The sequence below is a fragment of the Peromyscus maniculatus genome, chromosome 1 (genome assembly GCF_049852395.1).
Source record: "Peromyscus maniculatus bairdii isolate BWxNUB_F1_BW_parent chromosome 1, HU_Pman_BW_mat_3.1, whole genome shotgun sequence".
In the NCBI taxonomy this organism is placed as follows: Eukaryota; Metazoa; Chordata; class Mammalia; order Rodentia; family Cricetidae; genus Peromyscus; species Peromyscus maniculatus.
Window position 1 is genome coordinate 62,055,620 of NC_134852.1, and position 20,487 is coordinate 62,076,106.

The 20,487-nt window shown below is 41.6% G+C and overlaps 1 protein-coding gene across 3 annotated transcripts in view; it reads left to right on the forward strand.

The window, feature by feature from the left end:
* The window catches only part of Tsg101 (tumor susceptibility 101), a 31,538-nt gene extending 11,931 nt beyond the window's left edge, over positions 1-19,607 (forward strand). For 2 of the 3 annotated variants that reach the window (XM_042277211.2, XM_076543644.1), the window contains 7 exons: positions 435-598; positions 2,810-2,936; positions 6,654-6,720; positions 8,679-8,770; positions 16,672-16,874; positions 18,042-18,281; positions 19,273-19,607. In XM_042277211.2, the coding sequence (XP_042133145.1) occupies positions 435-598; positions 2,810-2,936; positions 6,654-6,720; positions 8,679-8,770; positions 16,672-16,874; positions 18,042-18,281; positions 19,273-19,362 (983 nt within the window). In that variant the 3' untranslated portion in view covers positions 19,363-19,607. The remainder of the gene's footprint in view (positions 1-434; positions 599-2,809; positions 2,937-6,653; positions 6,721-8,678; positions 8,771-16,671; positions 16,875-18,041; positions 18,282-19,272) is intronic. The other variant, XM_042277212.2, reaches the window with a different exon arrangement.
* Positions 19,608-20,487: the final 880 nt, after the last annotated feature.

A 20,487-nucleotide genomic window follows, 5' to 3' on the forward strand; every position in this document is an offset into this window, starting at 1 on the left:
ACAAGTAGTCAAATTTCTCTGCTGGGATTCTATTTCATAACCAAGAGGAGAGGGTAACAACACTGATTCTGAGTAATTACCACTGAAACTGCCCTAAACATGGGTCTAGTAGAAGACACATCAAGGCGTCTGCTGACTGTTGGAGGATAGAGACTGGCTTCCTTCTCCTTTGCCAGCAAGGTTTTTTAGCGGAATGACAAGAGTCAAGCAGCAGAAGTTGAGTCAAAAGAACCTTGTCCAGCAATAAGCAGTCAGCACTTTTACCTTTCAGGTGTGGCTTGCAATCCAAAGAAAGCTCTAAGAAGCATCTTAAATTTTAAAAGATAAATAACGCCATTGGTGATAGTAGTAATGGTGTTTGTTGCTCTCAACCTCATATATTATACTCCTGCAAAATGATAAAAGAGTAATTGAGGTTTCTTCTTCTCTCTCAGGTAATACATATAATATTCCAATATGCCTGTGGCTGCTGGACACATACCCATATAATCCCCCTATCTGTTTTGTTAAGCCTACTAGTTCAATGACTATTAAAACAGGAAAGCATGTGGATGCAAATGGGAAAATCTACCTACCTTATCTACATGACTGGAAACATGTAAGTATTATGTGGTTCTTGTTCTTCTTTTTTGGGGGGTGGGGGGGACGGGGGTTTTCGAGACAGGGTTTCTCTGTGTAGTTTTGGTGCCTGTCCTGGATCTGCTTTGTAGACCAGGCTGGCCTTGAACTCACAGAGATCGCCTGGTTCTGCCTCCTGAGTGCTGGGACTAAAGGTGTGCGCCACCACCTCCTGGCTATTATGTGGTTCTTGGAAGTGATTGCATGTATGTTCTGCTCACTAGCGTCTGTCTTCAGTTTACACTCAGAGAAGATTCCAAGGACAGTAGGTACGTTTAGACAGTGAGTGGACTAGTCACTGAACTGAGGCATTTAGAAAAGGCTCTTGTTTATTCCTTTGTTTTGTTTTCATTGGTGGTTGGGTGTTTGTTTGTTTAAGACAAGGTTTTTCTATGTAGTTTTGGTGCCTGGATCTCTCTTTGTAGACCAGGCTGTCCTTGAACTCACAGAGATCTGCCTAGCTCTGCCTCCCGAGTACTGGGATTAAAAGCGTGCACCACCACCTGGCCTGGTAGTTGTTTTTTGTTTTGTTTTGTTTGTTTGTAATCCAGGCTGGCCTCAAATTTGTAGAGATTCATTCTGCCTCAGTTTAAGTCCTAAGATGACAGACATGAACTGTAATACTAACTAGCTAAAAAGGTTCTGTAACAGAATCTAACAGACAAAGTTCAGAAGTAGAATATCATTCTTAAAAATAGGTACACTGCTGGGTGATGGTGGCACACGCCTTTAATCCCAGCACTCAGGAGGCAGAGGCAGGCAGATCTCTGTGAGTTCAAGACCAGCCTGGTCTACAGAGTGAGTTCCAGGACAGGGTCCAAAACTACACAGAGAAACCCTGTCTCGAAAAGCCAAAAAAAAAAAAAAAAAGGTGCACTTATTCTTCAAAGAATTGCTGTCAAGGATAACAGCTTGTGTTTCTGCTGCTGATAGTATAACTGGCAGAGCGGCATTTGTACCACAAATAACCCAGAAGCCTATATTGTGTTGGTGTTCTCTAGAGGAACAGAACCAATACAACGAGTATCTTACAAAAGAAGGGTTTTTTTAAGATTTATTTTTGTTTTTTGTATATAAATGTTTTGCCTGGGTGTATATGTACCACATGTGTGCCTGGTCCCTGTGGAAGCCAGAAGAGGGCCCAAGAAACTGGTGTTGCGGTCAGTTGTGAGCCACCGTGTAGGTACTGGGAACTGAACCCAGGTTCTCTGCAAGAGTAACGGGTGCTCTTAACTGCTGAGCTACCTCTGAGCCACCTCTCCAGCCCCACCAAGGAGACTTAGGAGATTGGTTTGTGTGATGGTGTTGGGTAAACCAACAGTGGCGATCTGTCCACTAGCTAGGCTGAGAGCCCAGGAGCTCCTCAGTCGGTGAGGATGGATACTTCAGCAGTCAGTCCCAGCCTGTGGAGATCCAGTAGTCGTCAGTCTGCATTAGGAAGCCAAGGAAGCTGGGTTCCAGTGTCAGAGGAGGGAGCAGCAGCGGTGGTGGCAGTGGGCTAGATACATAGGTGCACTCACGAGCAAGAAGTGGAAGATGGGCGGGAAAAAGCCATGCTGCTTTACTCTCTGACCTCTTTGTAGCTGGGCTGACCTGAGAAGGCTCTGCCTGTTTGGGAGGGTCTTCTCTGTTATTTGATGCCAGATCCAGTCAAGTTGACAACCAAAATTAACCATCACATTTATCTTGAGAGGGAGAACTCGGAGATAGAATGAGCTTGTGAGAGCCTGGCCTTGAGCTGGCCCAGTCCATTTACTGAGGTGATCTTCACTAGTTGCTGTTTCTGGAAGGCTTATGCCTGCTCTATACTTTTTCACAAGTGATCACAACACCAAAAAGAAGATACAAACGTGTTTCTGTGCTCTCATGTAACCTGTTGTCTGATGTGAACATTGGTGTGTTCAGGAAAATTTCTGGGGCCAGCCACACAAGCCTGGTGACATGAGTTTGATCCCTAAATTCAGTTAAGATGGAAGCAGAGAACTGACTGCAGAGTTGTCGTCTGAGCTCCGCACACAGTGGTGCATGTGCTTGTGCACACATGTCGAATAATAAAAAGCCAAAAGAATCATGACTGTCCGACTGAGTTAAAACTAACAACAGCAACAACTACAGAAAAAAAAAAAGCCAAACTCTTCTATTTGTTGGAGAAATAATTATAGCTTGGGGGTCCCCCCCCCCTTTTTTTTAGCCACGGTCAGAGTTGCTGGAGCTTATTCAGATCATGATTGTGATATTTGGAGAGGAGCCTCCGGTGTTCTCCCGTCCCACTGTTTCTGCATCCTACCCACCATACACAGCAACAGGGCCACCAAATAGTAAGTACAACTAAGAGCTCATTTTAAAATTTGCAGAAACAAAATGAAGCCTTGTAAAACTCTTAAAATATCTTACTTTGCTTTTTAGCTTGTCATGTTAGTGGAGTTTTGGGAGATATCCTGAGGCCCCATGTCCGCATATACAGGTTCCTACCAAAGACTGGCATTTGGGCTTCTATCTGTGGGTAGAAATCAAAGTGTGGATGTTCTGGATTCCGGAGTGGAAGAGAAGATGCCAAATAGAGCTAGAAGTTTTAAATTATGCATGCCATGGAAAAGCCTTATTTGACTACCTAGAAAGCAGATGTAATTTGAAAGGTAGCCTGAGGTATCTCTATGACTCCAGAATCAGTGTTGTAGAGAATTAATTGCAGTGAACTGGCTCATTTCCTTGAGATATTTTGGTTATACACAATTGGACATCTAGCTCTGGGGTGCTTCTCTACGGTACAGCCAATTTGTGACTACCTTGTTGGAAGGATGAGGGCATGGGGACAGTACTGGTCCGCCCCTGGGACAGCTCTGTCCCTGTTCTGTTTATGTAAATGATTCTTGCTGCTACTTCAGAATCATCCTGGGTAATTGGGAGTTGGTTGTACTTACTTGTTTGGACATTTTCATTTTGTACTGTTTTTATGGCGTTTTAAGCTGTGATTCTGACAAACTTCTCTTTGAAGACTGAGCTTTATCTCCATTGCCTAAAGTCATTCATTCTCTTGTTTTTAATCTGTTTTTCCTGAAGAGTGTCTTGATCCATGGGCAGAATGGGAATGTAAAAGAAGTGACTCCTTTCCTCTCCTTCCTGTCCCTCCCAGAGTAAACTTGCCTTTAGGACAGTGCTTCCTCTGTTAAGGATGTTAGTGATTGTTTCTGTCTTAGTAAGTCCTATTGACTGAATGTTTTAAGTTTAAAGTGCCAAATATTTTCTACTCTGATCCCCTCATTTATTTGTTCAGATTTAGTTACCACTTAAGACAGAGGGAACATTTCTGTATTTCTTTCAGTTTCACATTGGTTTTGGAAGTACAGTAGTATTCCGGAAGGAAACCACACTAGTCAGTGTTGCAGTCAAGTTTCGCACTCAGTCTCATCAAGCACTGAAGAGCTAGTTTAAGTAAATCACTAAGAGACCACTCTACTGTCCATCTAGTCCAATTTTAATAACATTTTAGACATTAACATTATCATCAAGTATGTCTATAAACAAAGGTCTGGATTGTGCCCATACACATCCTAAGTAATAGCCAAGAGGCTTTGATACATATTTGAATAAATATTTAATGACTGAGAAATCATTACTTAGAACATTTTTTTATCTCTCTCAGGGTAATTTTTGAATAATGAGTCATGTCACGAGACATTGTTAAAAAAAAAAAAAAAAAACAAGTAAATAGCCAGGCTGCTGTGGTGTACACCTTTAATCCCAGCACTTGGGAGGCAGAGCCAGGTGGATCTCTGTGAGTTCAAGGCCAACCTGGTCTACAGAATGAGATCCAGGCCAGGCACCAAAGCTCCAAAGCTACACAGAGAAACCCTGTCTCGAAAAACCAAAAAACAAAACAAAACAAAACAAAAAACCAATAATGTGTGCCTGTAGTTCCAAAGACTTTGGAGGTTTAGCCAAGAGAATTGTGTGAGCCTAGTAGTTCAGTACCTGTCTGGGCACCATAGAGACACTGAGTCTTTAAACAGTCAGCATTATGGGATCAGAGAGACAGCCCAGCACTTACGAATACTGTTGCTCTTGCAGAGGACCCACATGGAAGTTTACAAGTATCTATAATTCTACTTCTGGGAGATCCAATGCCTTCTTCTGACCCCGCAGGCACCAGGCATGCATATGGAACACATAAGTAATTCCAAGCAAGACACTCAGACACTTAAAATTAAAGCCAGCATTATATCCAAACTTTATTTTTTAAAAAGATTTATTTTAATTCTCTGTTCGTGTGTTTATGTGGGTATTTGCGCGTGAGTGCAGGTGCCTAAGAAGGCCAGAGGTATCAGATCCCCTGTAACTGGAGTTGCAGTCACTTGTGAACTGTCCAGTGTGGGTACTAAGAGTAGGACTCGGGTTCTCTATAAGAGCAGTACTTGCTTTTAACCACTGAGCCATTTTTCTAGCCCCTCAAACTCTGTGTGTGTGTGTGTGTGTGTGTGTGTGTGTGTGTGTGTGTGTGTTTGTACAAGCACACACATGGAGCCATCTCTCCAGGCCCTGAAGTAACCAGTTTTTAAGAAAAAAGAAAATTGCTTATAGTTATGAAGAAGTTACTACTCTGAGATATTGGTGTGTACATTGGAAAAACTAGTATGGAAGTGAGTGATATTGACCTTGTGTGTTGCTAATACTTAACAGTGGAATCGCCTTTTCTAAGAGATACTCATAAATGTCAACTGTGCTTCCTGCTTGGAAAGCATCTATGTGTGGAATGGAATTGTGACATTTTGGGAGCTTTGGGAGGGGATTGTTTTTGTTTTTTAATTAAATACTGAATTTCATCCTTTATTATACTTAGGGAAAGTATTCCAGCATCTACTGATACATCCTAACAAGAAGGCATGAACTCTGATATGTTGGGCTGGTAAAGGCTTCCAAGCCTGTTGTTGATAGCAGCCCAGTGTACTTCTCCCACTTGCTTATATTCTGTCCTCTAGGTCATTCTTTGAAGGCTCCATGTCTCTTTTTCTTGAGCGTCATCTGCCATTCCTCTACTAGATCACTTCTGTTTACTCTACCTCTTAGATTTAGATTAGCTCCTTTCCTGGATAATCCCATAGGTAGCACTCTGCTTTCCCTGTCGGCACAATTAATAGAACATAGCTACTTGTGACTCTTTATGGCCCCAACTAGATTCCAGCAATATGTGGCCAAGGATTCCTTCTCGTCTAGTGCCTTCCCTTCTTATCATCCTCTTCTCTTCTCTTCTTTCTTTTTCCCTTTGTCCATCTCCCCTCCATCAAATCCCTGTTCCTGCCACATAGAAGGCAATAAAACATTTGTTTGTTGGCTTAAGTGCTGATTCACCATTGTATCTAATAAGGAAAGTTGGAGTAAAATTGACTCTGAGGGCAAGTCCTTTTCCATCAAAGCCAAAGTTAGCCTGTGGCACCACTGAACTTATGTGGGTTTGAATAAATGAAGCATTCTTAAAGGCTAATGACTTTTACCTTTTCCCCCTAGCATTTCCAAGCTTTTTTTAACCGGTCTAGATGAGTGTGGATGTAAGTTTTTTTATAGGATTTCTTACAGTGATTTGGAGTGTCAGGTTCTCAAACAAGCCAACAAAACCAACAGTGCAAATCTTTAGTCAACATGGTCTTCAATGTCCCAAAATTTTGTAGATGCAAGGGCAGATTACCTCCTAAGTAGCAGGTCTTAGAGCAAATTGGGGCCAGCATTACTTTCTAAATTACAGATGAATATGAGGCTATAGAGCTGACCAGATTGACCTGTCTGCCAGTCATTTCTTGTTGGGATTTGCATGAGTGTTGTCACTCATGTTTAATGATTTGGGAATTAAATGACTTCAAAATATTTATTCCTTAAAGAACTGTTAGTTCGTTAAAGAAATGCTGATGTTGGTTTTGTTTTGAGCCTGAGATTGGATTCTTGGTGTGGAATTTTGCTGTGGTTTGACAGTGATGCATATTACTCTACAGCCTTTATATTTAGGACTGTGCGTATGACTTTCAAATGTTAAAAATTATTTTTAGCCTCCTACATGCCAGGCATGCCGAGTGGAATCTCCGCATATCCATCTGGATACCCTCCCAATCCCAGGTAATGAAAATTCTATTATGTTTGGAATCAAAATAATGATAACTGGGGAATTAAATAAAGTTAGTGGAAATTCAGTTAAAGGTTGGTTTATTGATGTTCTTTGAGGTAGGTCTGGCTCTGTAGATTCATAATCCTAGTTCGGCCTTGAATTATAGGCCTAGGCTGCCATTTGTGGCTTATTGGTGGCATTTTGTGGTAGATGGTATGCATACAATTCCAAAATAGTTTTAGGTTGTCTAGAGAAATGCAGATTTGTTTTATTTACCAGAGAGAGAGAGGTGATGGGTTGGGGTTGGTAATGACAGTGATCTTGATTGGTTTGGGGCCTTGAAATACTTGCTTTTTCCTTTTTGAGAAGTTAGAGAAATAGCTCATTGGTTACATGCACTTTCAGCTTTTCCCGAGGGACCTGAGTTTGTTTTCCAGCACACAAACTGGGAACTCCAGCTGCAAGGGGTCCAGCATTCCCTTTTGCCTCCACTGGCACCCACACATGTACACACATAAAGTAAAAATAGCTGGGCGTCAGCACTCCAGAGGCAGAGGCAAGTGGATCTTTATGAATTCCAGGCTAGCCAAGGATACATAGTAAGACCCCGTCTCATTAAGTAAGATAAATACAAATAAATCTTTACAAAGAAACTTTGGATTTTCCAGAACCCAAATTTAAGACTATTTTTTAGAATACACAAATGACACAAACTACCCATAAACAAGTTTTTTAAATTTTGTAAAGATTTGCTTTCAGATTAAATGTTTGAAAGTTTTGAAGGTTACCAATAAGCACCAGACAAAATTTAAATACTGTCAGTCTCTAATAGACTAGAAATCAGAATAGAAAATGTTACTCTTCTGTTATTATTGGGGTCTTGTCCTTAGGAATATTGTAGTAGTTTCTGCCTCTGTGAAGGTAACCGTATATAATCAGAGCCAAGCAAGAACATTTGACCATTTACTATTTGGGGGGCGGGGGGGGGGGGCGTTATTTGATATAGGAGCTCACATTTTTTTAAAGGTGTGTTTATTTTATGTGTATGAGTATTTTTCTCATGTGTATATCTGTGCATCACTTGCATTCCTGGTGCTCAGAGGTCAGAAGAGTGTTTTGGATCCCCTGAAACGGGAGTTACAGACAGTTTCGAGCCACCTTGTGGGTGCTGGAAATTGAACCTGGGTCTTCTACAAGAACAACTGAACCATTTCTCCAGCTGGTCTGGAATTCACCACAGCCTCCCAAATGTTGAGATTATAGGTGTGAGCTACATTGTCAGGCTGTTTTGGAGGTTGACTTCTTTGTTTTTCGTTTTCTGAGATAGAGTCTCACTATGTAGCCCAAACTAGCCTCATCTCTTTGTTTTTGCTGGCTGTTCTGGAGTTCTCTATGTAGAACAGGTTGGCCTCAAACTCAGAGATTCATCTTCCTCTGCCTCCCAAGTGCTGGGATTAAAGGCATGCACCACCACCACCACCACACCTGATTTTTTTTTTCTTTAAATGTGTATGAGTGATTTGTTTGCATGAGTCTCTGTGCACCATATGAATGTCTGGTACCTACAAAGATCAGAAGAGGGTGTTGGATCCCCTGGAGCTAGAGTTACTGGTGGCTGTGAGGCAACATGTGGGTGCTGGGAACCGAACCTGGGTCCTCTGCAAGAACAGTAAGCACTCTTAACCATTGAGCTCACTCCCCAGCCCCTGACTCGTACTCAAAGCACCCCCTTGCTTCAGCCTCCTTCATAGATTGTCAGCACACACTGCCATGCTTGGCCCTACAGTTTACTGTAAACCCAGTGTCATTAGTGTAATTTGCATATACTGTTCCTTGAATAAACACCTTCATCTCTAAAACTGTAAGTTCATGAATTGGGAATGTAATATGTCAAGCTTAACTTCCTCAGTGGGGTTCTCATAGTACTGCAGTGTTGGGTCATCTTCATATTTGATATTCTTTCCTGTAGTGCTTATCCTGGCTGTCCTTACCCACCTGCTGGCCCATACCCTGCCACAACAAGCTCCCAGTACCCTTCCCAGCCTCCTGTGACCACTGTTGGTAAGTAGTATGAGCATTTGTATTGTTCTACATAAGTCAAAGTCTCCTGTGAAAAGTGTGTTTCATTTTTACATGTAAAATTTGATGTGATCCTATAAATGAGCCTTTTGACATTTAGAAGTCTAAATATGTGACTGATAGCTCACTAACACTTTCCTGATTGCCACATTTTACTGGTGAATCTCACATATGTTGAGTCAAGGGTCTGAGGGTCACCTTCACAGAAGCAGGTAACAGGCTGGAAGAGTTCTAAAGAAAAAGCCCCTAAAGTAAGGTTGGGTACTGCTAGCAGATGGTAGGGCTTTGTGGTCTGACTGTGTGGAAACAGGGAAGAGCACCTGTAACACAAGAGTTCTGCATGAAAGGGTCAGTAAGATGGTGTTGCACACCTGTGCTGTTTGCTTTGTAGAGCTGTCTGAACCAAGAGTGCTTCTGCAGCCTGTCCTGCTCGGTGTGCCTCCCTGTTGTCACTGCATTTGCCTCCTACTTCTCAACTACCTCTGCTTGGCCTAAAGAGTTTCTCCACTGGAGCGTACAGCTTCTAACTTACACTGGCTTATCGTCTCAGCCATTTCCTCTCTTACCTACTGGACTGCTGCCGTGGCACATAAAACATACCCTAAGACAGCCTTTAAAAGCTTCAACTGCACTTCCCTCTTTGCACCACCCCATTTCCTCCTGCAACAAACTTCCTTGAGACTGCAGTCTGTCCTTGTTATCTTCAGCACTTCTTGCCTTCCCTCTACCATTCTTTGAAAACTGCTTCTGTCAGCGTCATAGTGACCTTTCTGGGTTTAAATCCAATAGCTGGTGGCTGCTGTCTCTTCCTTGTTCTGGCTTCGACATCTGACACAGTGGGCTGCTGCCAGCTTGATGCTCTTTCCAGGGAACCACACTTTGTTCTTTTCCTCCTATTTCCTAGGTACTTGTGCTCAGTCTCTGCAGGTTCCTCCTCTTAATATTGGAATCCCTGATTAGTTCTTGGCACTTTGATTCCTCACTCTGGTGGTAGAGCTTTAAATGTCCTGTCTGTACCTCTCTCCTGACTTCTGCAGGCTTATATTCAGCTGCTTTTTTGCTGTCTTCACTGGATGTTTAACAGACATCTTAAACTCAACATGACTCAAGTTGAACTCAAGTCTTTCTACACCTGTTCTATAGTCATCCTTGATTCCTCTAGAATCATCTTATCTTCAAAGTATCTAGAATCTAACCATACCCACTGCCAATACAAGTCACCATTATCTCTTCTAAATTATTGAGAACCATCAGCCCCTGCATTTGTTATTAACATAAGCAGCCTGAAGGATCTTACTCAAACATGAGTCAGTGATGTCACTCCTCTGCTGAAATCCTCGTTTCACTGAGTTCAGTATAAAGGTTTTAGGCTTAGAAGGCTCTGTGGGATCCTGCCCCTCAGTCTTTCTATTACTTTATTTCCTGCTATTCTTATGTCATAGAATTTGTTCATTGCTTATTTCCTTTGTGTTATTATCACACTGACTCTTACCAATCCGTGCTACCACCTCCTCCCTCCACAGCCGAACGTATTTTGCTAAGTGTTTGAATGAATACAGGTTGATGCAAGGCTGGTGTTATGTCCTGAGATCTGGTACCAGGATCTCATGTCTATGCCTTTGCTACCCAGACAGCGTCTGCTTCTGTTGTCATTATCTAATGACATGGCTTTGATATACTAAAATATGCTTGTCTTTTCTGTAATGTACTTTCCTTTATACAATAAACTTTTTGTTAATTTTGAGACAGGGTCTCACTGGCCTGGAAATCAGTTTGTAGACCGGGCTAGACTTGAATTCATGGAGATCTGCATTTCTCTGCTTCCCAAGTGCCGAGATTAAAGGCATGTGTCCACACACCTAGCCCTAAACAATATAACTTTCAAAAGAAAGAAAGATGGATGAATGGATGGATGGATGCTGGGAGATCTTTAATTCAGTCTGTATGTTTAAAAAAACAAACTACTAAATTTGGGGCTGAAGAGATGGTTCAGTGGTTAAGAATACTGACTGCTTTTCCAGAGGACCCGTGTTTGATTCTCAGCCCCCACATGGTGGTTTACATCTGTTTGTAACTTCAGTTGCAGGGGATCCAATGCCCTGGCCTCCTCAAGTACCAGCCACACAAGAAGTGCACAGAAATGCATGCAGGCAAACAAACACTCATACACTTAAAATAACATTTTGTTAAAAAAAAAAAAAATCTACTGTTTGGATTCAAGCAGCAGCAGAGAAATGGGAATAGAACTGTTGCCTTATTTCTTAGATAATATAATCACTTTGATCTCAGTTATAAATGTTTTTTTGTCGGTGTATGTATATTCTCAGCATAGGTTTGGTGGTCAGAGGATGGCGTTGGGGAATCTGTTCTCCCTCCAGCAATGGGTTGAGGGGTTGAACTCAGCTTGTTGGGTCTTAGTAGTTTACCTTTTGCCCATAAAAGGCTTCTGCAGTTGATTCATTTCAGAATATTACACTTGAAGAATTTTATAGCTTAGAAATTTCCATTTATCCTTAAAATGGGCTTTTATGGAAAATGATACATTTAAAGTTAGCCATTTCAGTCATGAACTCACAGCAGCTTCACTGTGGTCACCTGTACAAGACTAGTACAATCTGACCATAGCACGTTGGTGGGTGGTGGGCTGTTACGGCCTTAGCCTCCTGTTGCTTACACAAAGCTTAGCATAATATTGAAGCTGTGTCCGTCCAAATGAAAACTGTCATAAGCACTATGCCGAGTTCCAGGTTGGCACTCAATACTATAAATGAAAATTCTGTGCATGTGGTTGTTTAAAGGTTTTCTCCTACTTCAGAAAGTAACTTTTTGCATTGTTAATATAAGAAGAAATAATCCTCATGGTTTGAGGATTATCATAGATCCACTTTCTGAGTAGATAATTTGTGATAACTCAGGCTCCATAGTTACTGTACAGTAAGTAGTATTCTGTATCTTTGGTTTTGTTTCCAGCAGTTTCTACCCACTGTCAATTCCAGTCCCAAAGTATTATTTGTCTTGTTTTGTTTTGCATGTATGTACGTATGTACCTATGTGGTGTCTGTTTTCAGATGTGTGTACATGTGTAAAGGGAGGCTGAAGGTAAACCTTGGGTGTCTTTAATTGCGCTCCATTTTTTGAAACAGGTCTGAGAACCAATTTTGTGGACCATGGGTTAAGGATGAAAAATCAGAAAAGTTGGGGCAAAGTGATATTCAGTGGTTAAGAGCACACGCTGCCCTTCTAGAGGACCCAGATTTGATTCTCAGCACACACTTGGTGGTTGACAGCTGTCTGCAACACCAGTTCCAGGGAATCTGACACCCTCTTCTGGCCTCTGCAGGCACTGCTTTCATGTGGTACGCAGATGTATTTGCAGGCAAAACACCTATACACATAAAATTTTAAAAATGAGATAATAAAAATTGGAAAAGCTGCTGTTTATTTTGTTTTCTGATAGGTTAATTATAGATTTGCTAATATAAAATGGTTCCTTTTTGACTTACAAGAAATAGTCATCAATAAGTACTGATAGAGAACTGAGTGGTGTTAAATCAGGCATTGTGTGCTAGGGCTTTAACAGTAGCCTAATTACTTGATGAGTAATCTTGTTGAGTGTTGCTTTCCTAACACTAGGAAAATTGTATCTTATTTCCTAAGGGTTAAATTTGGTGATGAATACCATCTGACGTTAAGTTTTGAGGATTTATTACTACTACTACTACTACTACTACTACTACTACTACTATTATTATTATTATTATTATTATTATTTTATTAAAGTCTGACTTTTGTTTGTTTGGAGCTCGCTCTGTAGACCAGGCTGGCCTTGAACTCACAAAGATCGCCTCTGCCTCTTGAGTGCTGGATTAAAGGCGTGAGCCACCACTATCCCTACCTTTTTTCTTTTGCCAGTCTGGAATTGTAGAACTCTACAGTCCTGAAACTGAAGTCTGGCTCTGCTTGCTTAGATAACTGTCATTGTGTGGGGGCTTAGCTTGTTGTAGTGGATACAGAGAATGTAGGGTTCCTCTTAAGCCACTTTAAAAAACTAGTGTGAAAACTGACTGGAAATTGAGAGGCTTCAAGCAGTTGTATTTTTCTTGTCTCAGTGGCAAGCAGCTCACTGAATTTTGCACTAAAGTTCAAAATGTTTTGGTTTTCTGTTATGAAGATTATTTTCATTGTGTAGATGTCCTCAAACTGGAAGCACAGGTAGCTGTGAGCTGCCACGTTAACCCCGAGAATTGAACCCGGAGCTCCAGTAAGGTCCCTCGCCACTGAGCTGGCTCTCCTGCCCCACGATTTTTACTGCTTCAAAAATCCTGGAATTTTCTGTTTGACTTTTAGTTTCAGATTGTTTTGTTCTGTTTTGGTTTGGGTTTTTTGTTTGTTTTTTTTGAGACAAGGTCTCACTGTATAGCTCTGGCTGTCCTAAAACTCAACCTCAAAGTCACTGAGATCTACTTGCCCCCCCAACTGCCATCTTTCAAATTTTAATTAGAATTCTTATCAGACATGAAAGCATGCTAGATTTCAAGTAAGCTTGGATGTGTTTTATAGTAAAGTCTGTGTGATAAGAGGTTCAGACTAGGTCTCATCCCAGCATCTGCAGCCTAATGGAGGCAGTGACCTTCACAGGAGGGGCACTTTGCTGCTTCAGCTTGTTCCCACTCTCAATGTTACTGGCTTGGCTGAGAAGAGTCTTGGACTTGGTGTTGCTGTATAATCTTTTTTTTTTAACCTCAGCATTCTCAATAGCATTTGCTGCTTGTTTTTGTGATGAAAAACAATCTGACTTATTGTAGTTTTGATTTGCATTTCTCTGCTGTATAAAAATGTTGAACAGTTTTAATGTATTGGCCATTTGTATTATTTTTTTAAAGTTTTATTTATTTATTATGTATACAGTGTTCTGTCTGCATGGATGCCGGATGCCAGATCTCATTACAGATGGTGGTGAGCCACCATGTGGGTGCTGGGAATTGAACTCAGGACCTCTGGAAGAACAGCTAATGCTCTTAACCTCTGAACCTTCTCTCCAGCCCCCCATTTGTATTATTTTTGAAAACTCTTTGAACTTCAGCCCCTTCTAACTTGTGTACTATGATTACACCAGCCTAGTTTGTAAGAGAACAGGGATCGACCCCAGGGTTTTGTTCATGCCAACCATGCACTCTGCCAACTGAGCTATCATGTTAGTTACTTTTCTAGTAACTGTAACAAAATACCTGACAGGATGCACTTCAGGTTTATTTAGCTCATAGTTTGAGGGTAGAGTTCAGGGCAGCAAGAGTGTAGGACAGCTACTGCTCACACTGCCTCTGCAGCCAAGCAGCTTGGCTGTTTCCACTCTTTATTCAGCCTGGGGCTCCCACCCATGGACTGCTGTCCTTCCCTCCTCAGCCTAGTCTAGAAAGCACATTAAATACATGTCTCCCAGAGGTTCGTTTCCACGGTAATTCTAAACCCGTCAAATTGACAGTCAAGATTGGCATCACAGATGCAGGGGTAATGAATGGCTTAGCAATTAAGAGCACTTGCTGCTCTTGGCAAGGTCCTGAGTTCAGATCACAGCACCCATGTCAGGTGGCTCACAGCCCCCTGTAGTTAGTTCTAACTACATCCCTAGGGGATGCCCTCTTCTGGACCCCTTAAGCACCCGCACACATGGTGTATATTGACACACACATATGCACAGAAGTACATTGTTTTTTAAGATTAACCATCATAGCTACATCTGTAGCTCCCTTGCTGTCTAATTTTCGAAGTTCTTATAGATGCTAGGTATACTAGAGTTGACAGCAACTGTCTTCTGTTCTGTGGAGTGTCTACTCTGCTGTGCAGGACCTTTTAATTTGATGCGGTCCCATCTGTCACTTGGTATTTCCTGAGCTGTTGAAGACAGAATCAGAAAGTCACTGCATATTCCTAATCTTTAAGTGTTTCCCCTCTTTGCCATTGAAAATTTCAGTTTAGATCTTAAGTTGTTGATCCTGTTTAGTTTTTTTGTTTTTGGTTTTTTTGGGGTTGTTTTTTTGTTTGTTTGTTTTTTAAGATAAAAGACAGGTACCTAATGTCAGTCTTCTACATGGGAATGTTGGTTTTTCATGGTTCTGGCATCTTGTTAAAAGTCACATGGTAATAGATGCTTCGTTATTTCTGGCTTCTCTACTTTGTTCCATTGATCGCCGTGCCCACTTTATGCCAGTATTGTGCTTTTTAAGTATAACACCAGCATTGTTCTGCTCAGGATGGTTTGGACTGCTGTGGTCTTTTGCATTTCTGTTTGAATTTTATGGGGAATTCCCATGACCTAGTTTATAAGAACAATATAAATTCCAAAATTAAATGTGTTTTTTTTTAATTTTTTTTAAATCTTTTTTTTTTAAAGATTTATTTATTTATAATGTATACAGCATGTATGACTGCAGTCCAGAAGAGGGCTCCAGATCTAATTACAGATGGCTATGAGCCACCATGTGGTTGCTGGGAATTGAACTCTGGACCTCTGGAAGAACAGCCAGTGCTCTTAACCTCTGAGCCATCTCTCCAGTCCTTAAATGTGTTCTTTAACATAGGAGATTGAAATTGAACATCAGTGTGACATGATCCATTAAACCAGATGAAGTAACTTGAACCAAATCGGTTGGTGTGTTTGTATATGAAAAGCCCATATAAAAAGATCCTTAAGTTTTGTTAGTTCAGATAACTTCTACAACACAGATAAATGGAATTGAGCATGCTATTATTGTTATCATCTGGGCACCTGACCACTGAGATAAGGGCATTTTGCATCTGACAAGCATAATAAAATTTCATGTAGGTTATTAAGAACTGGGTTTTTTGAAACAGGTTTCTCTGTGTAGCCACCCTGGCTGTCCTGGAACTCTCTCTATAGACTAGGCAGGCCTTGAGTTCACAGAGATCCACCTGTCTCTGCCTCCTGAGTGCTGGGATTAAAGGCATGTGCCACCACTGCCCAGCTGAGATCTGGAGTCTTTTAAAGACTTTAAAACTTATATTCCTAATATATCTTTGTCAAAATGGGCACATAATAAGATAACTATCTTCACTGGTCTTCTCATCCCTTGGGTAGGCACTAAACTTTTGTATAAAGTATTTCTTGGCCAGGCGGTAGTGGCGCACACCTTTAATCCCAGCACTCGGGAGGCAAAGCCAGGCGGACCTCTGAGTTCAAGGCCAGCCTGGTCTACAGAGTGGGTTCCAGGACAGCCAGGACTATTAGACAGAGAAACCCTGTCTCAAAAAAAAAAAAAAAGTAACTGCTCTTAACCACTGAGCCATCTCTCCAGCCCCTCTTCCTTTTTTAAAAAGTACTTTACAAATTAGTACAGTGTAAGGAACTGGAGATTTTGATTTGGCCTTTATGCTGTCCTGATGACTGAATAGTTAAATCCTTTTATTTTTAATTATTATTTTTGTTTAGTGTGTGTGTGTGTGTGTGTATGGTTGGTTCCACCTTCTACTTGTTGAAGCAGGATCTCTTGGTTCTGCTGCTGGCCTATGAGCTTCCATCCACTTCTCCTATTGCTCCCCCTATCAAGATAGGAATACTGGAATAACAGATTAGGGCCGCTGCATCCAGCTTTTTACTTGGGTCCCACAGATTGAACTAGGATAGTCAGGCTTAAGTGGTAAGTGCTCAGTGGTCTCAAAGTTAGCATTTCCAAGGCCACCTTCAGTTCCAGTGTTCTGTAGAAGGATTTACACAACTCTCTGAAAACTTTCATACAGGTTATAGCCGCTCATAGCAAAAGGATACAGATTACAATTGGCTATGTACTTGTGGGGCTGTCTAAGGGTTCTGAATGCTGAACACCTACCTGAGCCTTGGTGCCCAGAGTTTTGCCTTATCTCTGCAGGTCCCAGCAGAGACGGCACAATCAGTGAGGACACCATTCGAGCATCTCTTATCTCAGCAGTCAGTGACAAACTGAGATGGCGGATGAAGGAGGAAATGGATGGTGCTCAGGCAGAGCTCAATGCCTTGAAACGAACAGAGGAAGATCTGAAAAAGGGCCACCAGAAACTGGAAGAGATGGTTACCCGCTTAGATCAAGAAGTAGTAAGTAATACATTGGAGACTTATATTTGGGTTAATTATAACCCAGGCAGAGGGTCCTGTGCACACCCTGGATGTGTAAAGTAAAAGTTCAGTGAACAGTAGATGTCTTCAGACACATGAATGTAGCTCTTTAAGCAGGAGTGGAGGTATGCACGTATATATAGTCTCAGTTCTCAGGGACTGAGGACATGGGGAAAGGAAAGACTGGAGCACCCAGATCTTGGTGCAGCCACATCTGGTTTCCTACTGGAAAGTGGATGCTATCTAGAAAATTGCAGTTCGTCCAAGGGAAACTGATGCCAGGAAATGTGAATTATAGAGTCCCATGAATGGTAAAGATCTGCAGACCTCGAACTGCTTATGAGAGGTTATACTTCTAAATGTTGTTTGAATCACTATTAAAAGTATCTTTGAGGGGCCTGGAGAGATGGTTCAGTTGGTAAAAGCACAAACTACTCTCCCAGCATCCACATTAGGCTGCTCACAACTGCCTGTTAACTCTAGCTTCAGAGAATCTGACATCCATTCCTGGTCTCCTTAGTACCTCGCTGCTTGGACATGCATGTACACACACACACACACACACACACACACACACACACACACACACACACACACACAAAGGTATCTCTGCAGCTTCTCTGGTTTCATTGTCCAGAGGCATTTGGGGCCTCAAGAACCTCGTATCAATGTAGCCTGTGCCCCTTCACTCTTCAGACTTTCTCTTGTGTTTGTATAAAGTGAGCAAAAGTAGTACCCAACCATTTCAGTTCAGGAATGTGGCGCCAATGTAATGTAGAGTCTACAGCCACCACATACATGTTTTCACCGGAGAAAGTGTTGTAGTTCTGAGCATTGAATCCTCTACATAGGTGGGAGGAAGTTCTCCTGTGGGAAAGTCTTGTTTGATGGTTGTCTCTGGGAAGGGTCTTCCTTTTGGAAAGTACCGGGTCTGATAGTCCAGTTCTCAGAACCATGTGCCACTTTCACAATTATGCTCATTTCAGGGAATTTCCACAATTTCTTCACACATTTCACCAGTAAGTCATTGGACGCCTTGGTCAGTCCGCTGCTTACAATACTGTCTGAGGTTGAGTTGTAGATGTGTCACAGCAGATGGTCATGGGCATTCAGTATAAAGTCACGTATGGACTGTTCTGTTTTCAGGCTGAAGTTGATAAAAACATAGAACTTTTGAAAAAGAAGGATGAAGAACTAAGTTCTGCTCTGGAGAAAATGGAAAATCAATCTGAAAATAATGACATTGATGAAGTTATCATTCCCACAGCCCCACTATATAAACAGATTCTAAATCTGTATGCAGAGGAAAATGCTATTGAAGACACTATCTTTTACCTGGGAGAAGCCTTGAGGCGGGGAGTAATAGACCTGGATGTGTTCCTGAAGGTAGGCATTCTTCCTCTGCTTTGCAGAGCTCTGCTACAGGTTCACTGCAGGGCAGCTTGAGATGAGCATCACTTCAGACTTCTTCTGCCTAGTGGGTCAGAAGGCAACTCAGATAGCTCCTCTTTTTTCCCATGTCACATCACCTAAATTTGAGATTACTGCCCACCCTGTTTTTGGTTTGGTTTTAATCCAATAATGGTATTAGAGTTGGATCATTTTAGGTCAGTTTTTCCGGATCAGATAGTCTAGAAGGAAGTGGCTATCCTTTTTAATGCAAGTTATCTCTGGCTTGCTAATAATGAACAGACTTGAAGATCTAATAAGCTTTGCTTGTTGCTGTCTGTTGGGTCATGGAGAATATGGGCTTATAGCAGTAGTAACCAGCCACTCTGTTTTTGACCTGGCATCTGGTGATAGCTCAGCATTCATGCAAGCTGGGGCAAGGCACTTGGGAAAGTGGCTAAGCCATGCCCCTTGGATCTGCTGTAAGCAACATGAATGGCTGGGTATAAACTAGAGATCACAAAGAAGGCTCTTTACCGCTGTCTTCTGACTGCGTTGCAAGGCATAAGATGTGAATAGAGAGGTAAGAAAAGTAAGCTGTTTTCTAGACATTGCCTGGGGCAAAGGTAGCGCCATTTCTCCTCATCTCTTCCTTTCTTAGTCAAGGGACAATTTGGTAACTTGTATTTAGCTTGCAGTATGTTTTTCTGTCATCTTGGTGTCTTGAGATGTAGCGAGGGACTGGGGATACATCTCAGGGTGTGACACTTATCTAAGGTGTACAACGCTCTGGATTCAATCCTCAGTACTGCAGAGCCAAACACAGCACCCTGAGCCATGTCCTGCAGTGTAGTGGAGTTTTTAAAAGCCGTGTGTAATGAGATAAGGATTCCAAAGGCTGCTATATATATTTAGGATTGATAGATGTCTCTGACCTCATGCCTGGACCAAAGCCATTCTAAACTGTTAACATTTTCCTCCTTCCTAGCATGTCCGCCTCCTGTCCCGGAAACAGTTCCAGCTGAGGGCACTTATGCAAAAAGCAAGAAAGACTGCGGGTCTTAGTGACCTCTACTGACTTCTGGTCTCAGCTGGAGACGGACCTCTTCATAAAGCATTCTTTTCTTCTTTTCCTTTCTCTCATCAGTAGGACCCAGAATAAGTTATTGCAGTTTCTCATTCGAGTGTTAAATATTTTGAATCAATAATATATTTTCTGTTTCCTTTGGGTAAAGACTGGCTTTTATTAATGCACTTTCTACCCTCTGTAAGCTTTCTGTGCTGTGTTGGGACTGACTGGGCTAAATAAAATTTGTTGCATAATTTCTCTTTCTTGGACTTGAGGAAAGATGCACACAACCTAGTCAGAAGCCCGGATTCTCATTAACAAACAAGGCACTGTGCCCATCTTAAGTTGCAGGTCAGTATTCTGGAGGATAAAGACAGTTCTCTTTAGTGTGGGGTATAACACAGAGAAATCTGTATATTGGAGGATATGTATTTCTTTGTAGAACCAACAGCTGTGACTTTTTTTAATCAAGAACTCTTGTGTTAACTAGGCTAAACAGTCCAGCCACAGTGGGTACTTATAGATTATCTAACTGCTCATGTGTGGTATTAGGGGAAAAATCATAACAAATTTTCAAATATTTGAAATGAACTTTTTAAAAAATAGGATATGCCAGGCAGTGGTGGTGCACACCTTTAATCCCAGCATTCAGGAGACACAGCAGGTGAACCTGAGTTTGAGGACAGCCTGGTCTACAAAGTGAGTTCCAGGACAGCCAGGGCTACAGAGAGACCCTGTCTGGAAAAACCAAAATAAATAAATAAATAATAAAAAATAGGATACTATAATTTGGAGTAGGTAGTTTATGTAATATTTAAAGGGAAATTAATATACATTGTGCATCCCTAGCCCAAAATCTGACATGTTCCAAAATTCAAAACATTTGGGGGGCAGGGGGTTAGATTTTTAATCCATTTCAGATGAAGGCTTGAGTGGTTAAGGCCTACATCAGGTATTCCAAAATCTGGCTAATTCTGAGTCTTGTGACATACCTGTATCAAGCATTTCACATAAGGAATACTAAACCTACAGCAGCAAATGCCTATTACAAAACCAGAACAAGCTCAAATTACAGCCCAGACTTCTCCTTTAGAAGCAACAGTACAAGAAGAGTACATCAAAGCAAAAAAGAAA